Here is a 12,332-nt window from a genome sequence, read left to right as displayed (position 1 = left end):
AGCACTATGTGTAGATAGAAGATGATAGAAATGCAAGGTGCAACATTTCTGTCTGACCTTCCCCCCCCCCCCCCCCCCCCCTTTTTTTGTACATTACATGAATGGGAAGAGAATTTGGGACTGAGACAACCCAAAAATTGTTATATGTGTGCTGATGAATAGCGAAATAATGGGCCAAGTTCAGTCATCAAAGCTACATTGGTGATGATGCATAAGTGTTGAGCCACTTTACAACATACATGAACATGGTTATGTTTTCTGCAATTGTTTTGGAGTCAACAGTTGCAAAACTTTAATATTATTGTACAACTCCAATTAATATTAAGTTCCAATGAGCTAAAATCTTTTTTGAAAGTAAGCTCAAGAAGTTTTTGCTCAAAACAATATCTGTTTTCTAGATGAATTCTTTAACTTCATCAGAAAAAACTATCTCCCATGTATTTCTGTGTTTCCCTATTTCAAAGATTTTTGCTACTTTAAAATGACACACTTTTTGTATTCTATGACATGTAAATGGTTCCTATGTTTTAGAAATTAAAGTTATGTTTTTTGTTTAGTAACTGAAAACCGGATTTTCACCTCTGTATGTGATCATTAATGACAAGAACATAACAATGAACTAGAGTAACAACTTGACTTATTTCACATCCACACATTATCAAGCAATAATGTGCCGGCCACAGTGGCCGAGCAGTTCTAGGCGCTTCAGTCCAGAACTGTGTGACTGCTACGGCTGCAGGTTCGAATCCTGCCTCGGGCATGGATGTGTCTGATGTCCTTAGGTTAGTTAGGTTTAAGTAGTTCTAAGTTCTAGGGGACTGATGACCTCAAATGTTAAGTCCCATAGTGCCCAGAGCCATTTGAACCATTTTGAAGCAAGCAATAACACATCTAGTGAATGTGTATCACAATAAGTAATAGATAAATAAATATGATTTTAACAATGTAGGAAAAGACAGATCACTACTTACCGTAAATAAGACACATTAAGTTGCAGACAGGCGCAATTGAAAGACACTTACATAAAGATTTCAGCCACAGCCTTCATCAGCATCTCTTTTGCTGATGAAGGCTTTCAATTGTGCCTGTCTGCAACTTAACATGTCTTCTTTTTGTTAAGCAGCTGCCTATCTTTTCCTACATTGTTGATTTTCCTGCCTGGAGTTTCCATTGTTGAAATATAATTTTAGTTTCTGTAGAACAATTGTATGATCTACACGAAGGTATTGGCAGCATCACACAAAATGCCAACAGGAATTTTTGTTGCACAGTTCTAATATAACTGAGTTTGTGAGATCATACATTTCATTTGCAATAAAAAAGCCAATACAGAAACCAAAATGTGCTGTTGTTAACAAATGATTCTCAGAAAAATGGTTCAGTATTTTGTTGTAAGCTGCTTTCTCAAAAAATTTTGACCATGAAAAGAAGCAAAATAGGTCTATAATAAGTGGTCAGTTACTTATTTCCACTTTCATATATTGGTGTTTTACTTAAGTCTTTCAAGGAATATTTCTTGACTACAAAGGTAAGTCAAGTAAGACACTACCAAGTGAGCATAATATTTTAGTATTTTGTCAGTAATCTAATGATTTTTATAATCTGTCTAACAGATGAGATGGCATAACATGTCTGGTGGTGGAATATGCACTGCTTGTTGAAATACAAGTTTATTGTATTTGTATTTGGTGGACATTTATTTTCCATGCATTTTCAGCTACTGTTAGGAAGAATTCAATGAATTTAGTAGCCAATGACTTGAATCTCATATCCTCTGCCTCACTACTACTGTCGTCTGGGAGTTCACTAGATTTGTCTTGCTTCATTTGTTTTACACCTAATAATGCTCCAAATCGTCCTTGCCTTGATCTTGGAATTTTAAATTTTTTGTGTACAGTATGTTTCTGTTGTTTGGTGGCATGCTGAAATGTTTTGCAATATTGTTTGTAATTTTTTTAAGTCTTGATTTCAGCTCGTTCTTCTCATTAAATAAAGCTTTTGTATAGGTGCTTCACACTTCACCAGTATTCTAAGATGGATCACACAAGTGTTTTGCAAGTAATCTCCTTTGTAGACGGACTGTATTTTCCCAGCACCTTACCAATGAACTGATGTCTGCCGCACTGTTTACCTTCTGCTGAGTCTCTGCAGTGATTCCATCGCATATTTCTGTATATTGTTACACTGATGTATTTGTATGAATTGAGTGGTTTCAAATATGATTCACTGATATTGTTTTCATAGAACATTATATTTCTGTGTTTTGTGAAGTTCAAAATTTTACTTTTTTCAACATTTAAAGCAAGTTGAAAATCTTCGCGTCAGCTTGAAATCTTATCAAGATCTGACTGAATATCTATACACCTTTTGTTTCAAAAGGTACTTCATTATCTGAGGGTTCAATAAGTAATGCAAAACATTTTCTTTATCAGCCAATCTCGGTACCAAAAATTTGAAATTTGTTGTGGGCCATCATGGAATATTCCTGCTTCAGCTCCTATAGTTTTATGAAGCTCCTATTGGAGGTGGTGCTATACATAGCCTTCAAAATAATGTCTGAGCAGTGATGTGTTACAAGCAGAGAGCTGCTCTTGAGTTTGTTTTGGCAGAAAACCTGAGCATCACAGATATTTGTAGGTACTTGCAGAATGTCTACAGAGAACTGGTCTTGAAGAGAAACATGGAGAGTCATTGGGAGAGGTGTCTGGCAATGTTGGACTGAGCGGACATTCTCATTCTAGTTGATCAACAGATAACAGTCAAACAACTCACTTCTCAACTGGACGTCAGTGTTGGTAGCACTGATGCACTTGTCCACCTGTTGGAGTACTCAAAAGTGTGTGTCCGCTGGGTTCCTCGCCACCTAACAGAAGGCCATAGAGAGCAACAAAGACCATCTGCGCAGAACTGCTTGTGTGTTACAAGGCTGATGGTGACCATTTTTTTGTCGAACACTGTCACAGGCAATGAAACATGCGTTAACCACTTAAAACGGAAACAAAACTGCAATCCATAAAAAAAGTTGAAAGTCATGTACTCAGTTGGTAGAGTCACGGTGACAGTTTGCTGGAATTCTGAAAGGGCTATAATGTCTGATATCCTCCATCACAATGCTATCCTCAGGAAATTGAAGAAATATTTTCAGTTTGTTCATCACCACAAAAAAGCAAACGAACTTCTCCATTACAATTCAATGCCTCACACAAGCCTGACACACCCAAAAGGAGCTCAGAAAACGTCATTGGACTGTTCTTCCTCATCCATCCAACAGCCCAGATCTTGTACCTTTGGATTTTCATCTGTTTTGCCCAATGATATATGCGCTCTGCTGGAAGCAGTACATGGATGATGGGGAGGTTATTGATGCAGCAAGACATTGGCTCCAATGTTGATCAGTAGAGTGGTACCATGTAATCATACAGGCCCTCCCAGTAAGGTGGTGTAAAGCCATTGCACTGAATATAGATTATGTTAAAAAACCAGGTTTTGTAACAAAAAGAGTGGTGAATAATATGGTGTACTACAATCCCGAATAAAACAATCTGCTTTCAGAAATAAAAGTGTTGCATTACTTATTGAATACTCTTTGTAGATAAGAACATCATATGCAAAAAGTCTGGGGTTACCATTAATATTGCCTGGCAGGTCATTAATATACAGTATGAACAGCATGAGGTGTATCTGAAGTGATCCTAGATTTGTTAATGACTGTCAATCCAATATAAAATGCTCCATCTCCTTCCCATGAAATCTTCAATCCAGTCACAAATTTTGTTTGACATCACGTATGATAATGTTTTCATTATCAAATATTTGTATGACAGGTAGTGACAAGCTTTTTGAAGGTCAATAAATATTGCATCCATGTGAGTACATTGAACCAAGGGTTTTAGAATGTTATGTGAGAAATGTGTGAGCCGGGTGTTGTGTGATTGCTGTTTTCAGAATCTGTGCTGGTTGTCATGAAGGATTTAGGATCCCTGACGAATGTGTGAATGGAAGATAGAGACATATCTATCAGTATATGATCACCTACTTCCAGCAAGGGTTAATGTTGTGGGAACACTACCTCTATCACAGACTAAACACATGAACTTCACATGGATTTCTATAATGGACAAATATAAAGCCTCTTGGTAGCGATTTCAGCTGCAAAGTTGCTGTTATCTTACTCATCTATACCTATCCATTCTGACCACCATGACTGGTTACTATGAGCATAATGTTATGAATAATGAAACTGCTGTTTCCACCACTGCTAGTCTTGATGAAACTGATTACTAAATGTGTGCTCATCAAGTAAGTAGTGGTTGGGCTTTATTCAATCTAATCAGGTTCTACCTAATACAAATTTCTGTTTTCATATGATTAATGTACTGCTGAAAACTATAACTGTCTGATCTGTGGACTAATACACAAATTTATTTTCAGTTACAGAAGTTAATTGCCTTCACTAAACATAGTTGGCCCTAAGTGAGGGTTATAATATTTGTGATTAGGTGGTCACAGCCATGGACACCAGATTTTTCTAGTTTTGGCACCAACAGCTAAACCAGCATCAAGACTTGATGAAGTAATTAAGTAGTTCATCACTGTAGCAGTCTTAGCTGCTGCCAACTGTCCCTAAATTACAGGCACTTAACGAGGGTCAAGAAGATTTACAAATATATCAAAAATGCCTTGTGCATCTTCAGGCAAGTGAGATTAAATGTCTGGATTGCCAATTTGTCTGTTTGCCATCTTCATATCCTTGGTCATATTACTTGGTTCAAAAGTTATCCCTATTGCCTGATGCATCAATATTACTGCATCTTGGATAATAAATTTCCGGAGGTTGAGACAAAAATTTAAATTCACATGGGAGTGTGGTAAATTGTATGTGGAAAGTGTAATTACGAAAAAGGCAGATTGCTATTTATCATAATGAAAACACATCAAGTTGCAGGCAGGAACAATTAAAAGACATTTACATTAAGCCACAGTCTTTATCAGTCAAAGAAAGCCACACACGTCATGTGCACGCGTGCGCGCGCATACAAAAAGACACACACACACACACACACACACACACACACACATACACACACACACACACACCCCTCAACTCCCACCTGAAGTTTCCATTGTTTGAAAATGTAATTAGTGCTGTAGTGATATGCTTAGCCCTGGATAAGGTGGTGCACATACAAGCTTTAAGACTGTGTGACACCTCCCTGGCTGTAAAGTTAGAACATATGAAGAGCTTCTTCCAAAAAGCAGTTTGAAATTGAATTAGACAAATACAAGATTTGTGTGGTAGGATATTAAATTGCAGAATTGTTATTCTCAGTCATGACAAATAACTTGTCATTTCCACTAAAATTTGTAAGTTAAGAGCTTTGTTTGTACTTACATCCATCGTCAAAACTTCTGCAGACGCCATCCATACTAAGAACACCAAGATTTGCAAATTGTGCTGTGCTAAAATCATGGAGGCAAAAATTGGCTCCTGACACAAGGGCAGCATCACATTTGCCAGTGCGTATAAATTGATAGGCAGCATCCAGGGCAAACATACTTGAAGAGCATGCTGTATCAGCTATATATGCAGGTCCTGTCAAAATATAGATAGATGATAAGGACATTTGTCTCCTTTCTTAATAACAGTAATAATAATAATGATAATAATTATAATAATAATAATAATAATAATAATAATAATAATAATAATAATAATAATAATTGTATTCAACATCAAATGATACAAAGATCATTCTTCTGAATTCATTAGTTCATAACAAGTAAATTACGGCAGTATTATTATTATTTCCTTATACAATTACATTTTGCAACATATTGTGATATGGCCAGACAGGTTTACATAGCAAACTGCTTATAAGAGAGACCTGATTTGAAGGTAGGAACATTTCAGCTTAGCACCTAAGAAATACTCTCACAGAAAAAAAAAGATGGACCAAGAAGGAGTTATTCAAATGGGATGGAAATTGGTAGATGTGATGTATATGTACAGACAAATGATTACAGTTTCACAAAAATTGGAAATAGCTCCACAAACTGAGCAAGTCAATAACATGTTGGTTGATCTCTATCCCTTGCACAAGCAATTATTTGATTGGTATTGATCATAAGATTTTATTTCATAACGGACAATGCATCTGATTAATATGTTCAATAATTTCTTTAGGAGTATTATTATACTGACACAGTCAAATGCCATTTCTTATGTGCAAGATGAGGAATTTACAAACACAAAAGAGGCCATACCATACACTGAGTTATTAAATTACTAGATTTGCAACAGAGCAGATGATTTCTAATTCCAAACATAAATGTCTTTAACTTTTTCTGAATCACAAAAGTATAATGCTTTGTGGATGAAGACTAAATTCAGTTCTAAATGAATAAGTAAGTAATCCATAACTATCCCTCACATCTTGTGACCTGCCAAAAACATTTTATTTAGTAAATTATTAGATACCTTATGTAATCCAAAAATCTGTAAAATGAGAGGCACTACACTAAAACTATTAACTGTATCATGATTAGTTAAGAGGTGTGACAAAGTAATAATATGGCATGAGAAGAGCAATAAATATTTTAAATGATGGCTTTTGTGCTAAACAAATTAAATGCAGTGGTCTGGCAACAGAAGACAGTATGTAAAAAGTAAGATTGGACATCTGCGTGAACATAAAGATACTGAAAGACTGGAAAGAAGCCAACATTATTCCCACATATAAGAATGGTAACCTTAATGGTCTAAACCAAAGCTTATGATTCTGCACACATGAATGTGTTGTTGAATGTCCCTCATGCCAAACAAATGAACAAAGTAACACATGAATTAGTAAGGGTCATCTTGAAAGGCATGACTGCTACCATCAGGTAGGAAAGCTGAGTGTCGGAAAGACAGGAGATTGTCATGCTGGTGGGCTGTCATTGATTGCATTCAACTTGTTGCTGGATTAAGTTATACAACAGTGGAGACTGGTGAACAAAATAATGGCAATTGAAGGGGTACAAATTGTGTACAAAATAATACATAACACAACAGTAGACTGCCTAGCCTTTTCCAATAATATTCCAATGCTACATGAGAATGAAAATGCAAAAATGGCACTGGGAAATGCTGTTGCTGTTTCATGCAAAAACAGGTGTAAGATAGCATACAATAAAACCAAGGTCATGAAAGCAGTGACCAACTGGAAAGTTGAAGGCCAGGTGGTGGAGAATGTGAACAGCTAGTGTCACCTGGAGAAAAACATAACAGTCAATTTACAGACTAACAGAATTATAGACAAGTCCCAGATACTGCAGAAACTGCAGTTGTGGCATGTCATATATTGATCAGACTATCAGGACTGTGGAGGACTGGTGACTGGGCATAAGTGGTGCACATGCTTGCAACAGTTGAGCAAATCCACCATTGCAGAACATTGTATTGGCACGGGTCATTCTATGGAATATAAGAACACAGACATACTGGCATGCACTTCCAGCTATTGGTATAGTATTATTAAGGAACCTGTTGCAAATAAATTAGCAAGTAATCTTATAAGACATTTGCTTACTGTATTCACAAAGTCAAGAAAATGAAGACACTGTCAAGGAGCCCAGAAGTGTGTTGGTTAGTGACCAAAGAAGACAGGCAAAGTGCTCTGGATGTATTTCTGCTTGGGTTCCCATCCAAGATGTCAAGGAAAATATGAACAGGTTTTCCAGCAATGTTACACACAACCATAATTTCTGCCATTACTCTAGCACAAATATAATGTCACACATGTCTGTAAGAGTCAAGGAATGTGTTCAGATCCAAAGTGATGTGCTAAAGCTGCCACTGACTGGATAATAAATGTCAGGTCTGCAAAGTGCCACTGTGTGAGAATTGTGATTAACTGAGCCATCAAGAGAGAGAATGTGGAAAACAGACAAGGTCCATACATGATATATCATGGGCAATACTTGTGGTAAATACAAACACTGGTCAACCGTGGCAGACTATTGTATATCTGACAGTCTTCAAGGCAAAGATCTTTACTGCCATATCATTATAGTTTCCCCTGCAGGATTGTATTGGCTAAACTGCCTAAGGCCTTGGAAAAATACTAACATTTTTATTGTTTAGTTCTACTAGCACTGAGTTTATGAGATCACATATTACTTTGTCAGTAGAGAGGCCTTTACAGAAGCCAAATAATTGTTTTTTACAGGTTACTCTCAGAAATATGGTTCAATATTCTATTACAAGTTACCTTCTCAAATTTTTTGAAACTACTGGAAGGAGAGAGATGTGTCTATAACTAGCAGCCAGTTGCTTATACACACTTTTGTGTACTGATATTACTACTATGTACTTCAGTCTGTTAGGAAATACTCCTTGACTCATCAACATGTTACAAAGGTAACCTCCAGGGTGGCATTTCAAAGCTAGAATACAACTTTAATACTTTAACTAACACCACAGTCACACAACAATGGAAAATCTAAGATGAAATAATGTTATGACTCAACGTCTCCTCTTTATTATGAGTAGCTATTCATTCTTGTCAGAAGAGGTACTGCTATTTGGTGATATAATAATTTTTGTAATCTCTCTAAATAATGAAAGTAGTTTTCATTGAACCAACATCTTATCTCTGGGTCACCCCAAGTACTTTTGCTTTTTTGTTGTATTCATCTAATTCTCATACTGTTGTGTGATGTAACAATGATTCCTTTGTTGTGGTAATATATAAAATACAAATGTTAGATGAACTCATCACAATGTCAAGCAAAAAATGACAAATAGCACACATGTAAAAAGAAATTCATAACTCACCATTTACTCCTAGCCAGTAGGCAATCATTCCAGCCTGCAATGCACGATTGCAGTACATCAGTCCTTTACCTACATTCTCGTTTGTAAAAATGGCCACCTCTGACTCACTAAATATGCCAGCTGTAATAACAGCCACACGTTTACCTCGTAAGGAGTGTGGATGGATTCCTGTAAATATCGGTTCAGGCTCAGCTCACAAAAAAATTGGCCCTAGTTCTAAATAAATTTTAATAAAACTCTATCAATGACATCTGCAACATTTGATTGAGCATATTCTTAGAAAGCTGATTAATAAAAAGAACAGTTAAAAATTATCACACAATGTGACTAAACAAAAAATGTTAAACTAACACATGCTAACAATGGAAAAAATGTTTGTAAAACAAAATATGCCCCTTATGGGCCCCTTATGGGTCTTTGTAAGGTGACTTCAGGAAGAATCATAGATCATTTCCATGGAGCACTGATTTCTCAGGAAATTATGTTTTCATTTAGTGTGTAGAGAAAAAATAAAAAAAAGAAACTGCTCAATGCAATACTTTCTACTTTGTACCAATCCTGGGATAATGATATAATGTCTTTTGACTCAGAATTGTACTTGGTTGCGGCATATAAACTGCTTCAATGTTGTTGTAAGCAGAATTTTTATGAAGTTATATTTTTTGTGAGAAGGATGGATTTATTAAGTGGGTCCTCAACTTGTGATTTATATTTTGTTAAATTTATTCTACACATCCATTTATTTACAAGCACATTAAGTAGATGCTTTTGTTCAGTTCAAAATATTTGGTACATCTGTGATCATTTAATACTTGAGAAACATAACACACTTAGTTAAGATAGTTTGTAATGCATACAGTGGTGTAAAAGCTGGTGATCAAAACTATTTCTTGGACCACTTAAAGTGTTTTCTATTTGTTTGGAAGAGCTCTGACAGTGGTTTCAAGATAAAGAATCATTTACATTTCAGAGTAATAATGATTTGGACAGAACCTCAGAGTCACAGCAAGAAATGTGATTTTTGTTCATATGACAGGTATGGCCTCAATTTTCAAAACTATGCACCTCACGGATCAGGTATGCCTACATCAAAAGAAGCTTTGAGAAAAAATAAAAAATAAAATACTGCAAAAAGACTCAACAACATAAGGTTGTGGTGTGCAAAATGAAGCACAACCAAAGCAAACAGTGGACACTCAAGCATACTGTAATAAATAATAATAAACAGTCAAGTACTGTTCCAAACAAACATGTGCAAATTCTAAAACTTCCATCGAATGAAACATTACATGAATGTCATCTTTGCTGTCAATAAAAGGTCATTAGCTGTAATTCTCTGAACTAACAAAGTGCTGATCAGTTTTCAAATTGACACAGGGTTGACAATTTTAAATGTTAACCTGTAGGAATACTGAAAGTTAGCAATCCCAAAGTTACCACACTTTCAAAGTTTGCTGTTTAGTTAAACCAATCAGGAGTTTGCAGTGAAAGGACAATTTTCAACAGATGTTACATATAAACAATTTATGAATCAGACTACATTTGTAGTTGTAAACTCAAATAAAACACAAATTTGCTATGACTGGATCTCTTCAATACTTTGGGCTTCACTATCCACAAGGAATGAAATTAAAATTGACATTCTGAATGTAAATTTGAATCAGTTGTAAAACTTTGCTAATACTTTTTTTTCTAAAGCAATAAGCAGTGTCAAAGGTTACAAGGCACACATTGTGCTGCAGCCAAATACAGAGCCAACATTTTGGAACACATGTAACATTTCTTTTACACTGAAAAAAAAAATAAAACAGGTACTTGCCCATTTTGAACAGAATGATATTATCAAAACCGTAATCAGGGGCTAATGGGCAATGCCAAACATAGTTGTATAGAAATTTAACAGTTCACTTTGAATCTGTGGGGATTTCAAAGCAATGGCTAATTATTGATAAACACCCTATTCCTAAGCCAGAAGACCTGACATCAAAATTAGCCAGTGTTGTGCACTTTGCCAAGCTGAACCTTAAAAAAGCATATTTGCAAATTCCTTTGGATGAAGACAAACAAAGTTTCATGGTGATAAATCATCCATTTGGTCTCTATCATTACAAATGGTTAGCTTTCAGAATAGCCAGTGCACCAAGTTTGTTTCAGTGGTATTCAGAAAAATTAATTCATAAAACTCTGAATGCTGTGAACTACCTTTATGGAATTACTGTCTCAGGCACAACTCCACAGGAACTCTAACTGAATTTCAGGTGTTTTCATAATTATACATGTGCCAAATTTTAAATTCAACAAAGGCAAAAGCATGTTATTTCAATGTGAAATGCAATACTTAAGACATGTAATGTCTGCACATGGCATCAAGTTGACTCTGTGCCACTCTGATTCCATTAAAAACCTTGTGGTTCCCATAGACATCAAGCAATTGCATTCCATCTTATTACAAACAAGTTATTATCAGAGGTTTCTCCCTCAGTGAATCATCGCGCAATTTGTTATGAAAACGCATCAAATGGAGCAGTAACAGTGAATGCCAAGATGCATCTAACAAACTGAAACAATTTTTGCTTGATGCCATATGCCTTACAACAAATGACCAAACAAAATGCTCACAATTGCTGCAGATACTTGAGATTATGGCATAGGCACTGCTCTGTCCCACTGATATCATCATGGTTTTGAACAACCAGCTGTGTTCACTTGAAAAACTCTGATAGTGACACAAAGAAATTACAGTCAGATTTAGAAGGAGCCTCTAGTGATTATATCTGCAGTCAAGAAATTTCATGATTACATTTATGGGTGTAAATTTATCCTCCTCAATGATCACAAATCTTTAGTGGCTATCTTCACATGAAATAACTAAGTAACTGTGTTCCTATACAGACAGATCACTGTTTGCAGTATTGGGTGCTACTTCTGATGAATTATGACTACAAATTTTTACATCTGGTTGACAATATAAAATGCAAATTCAGATTTTCTTTCATGTTTGCCAATAAGGCAAGATTAAAGGACTCACTCTTTAGCTGATGTTTGCTTTTCAATATTATCAGCTGTCAAGACACTGTGGAAAATTTAATTGATGAATTTGTTTCTAAAGATCCTTTTTTGTCTAAGAACAAATACAATATTTAAATGGAGTGGCCTAATGATAAGAAGTTACTTAATCAATCAGAGAGTAAATCATGTTGGAATATGAGACATGAGCTTATAATGTACAAAGGTAGCATAATATACATCCAGAATCAGGCAAGACAAGAGTGGTTATTCCTGCAGTGTTTAAATCGTAAGGTACTACAGTTGCTATATCAATGCCACTGAGGCATAATTCATACCAAACACATTGCCAGAGATCATTGATACATGGAAAATATTTACAAAGACACTGAAATGATGTTGACTAAATAGCACTGCTATCAAAAATACCAGTCAGCTTCACCTTGGCAATATTTCCATGACCACAGGCATTAGGATCCTGATACACCTGCATACTTATTTTGCAGGA

General features: G+C 35.7%; 1 protein-coding gene across 2 annotated transcripts in view; it reads right to left on the bottom strand.

The window, feature by feature from the left end:
* LOC126284872 (fatty acid synthase-like) overlaps positions 1 to 12,332 on the bottom strand; it is a 364,243-nt gene that overhangs the window by 308,434 nt on the left and 43,477 nt on the right. For both annotated transcript variants that reach the window (XM_049984111.1, XM_049984110.1), the window contains exons 4-5: positions 8,819 to 8,986; positions 5,393 to 5,593 (exon numbers count right to left, since the gene is read on the bottom strand). In XM_049984111.1, the coding sequence (XP_049840068.1) occupies positions 5,393 to 5,593; positions 8,819 to 8,986 (369 nt within the window). The remainder of the gene's footprint in view (positions 1 to 5,392; positions 5,594 to 8,818; positions 8,987 to 12,332) is intronic.

The sequence above is a fragment of the Schistocerca gregaria genome, chromosome 8 (genome assembly GCF_023897955.1).
Source record: "Schistocerca gregaria isolate iqSchGreg1 chromosome 8, iqSchGreg1.2, whole genome shotgun sequence".
In the NCBI taxonomy this organism is placed as follows: domain Eukaryota; kingdom Metazoa; phylum Arthropoda; class Insecta; order Orthoptera; family Acrididae; genus Schistocerca; species Schistocerca gregaria.
This window is presented reverse-complemented; position numbering and strand designations above follow the sequence as displayed.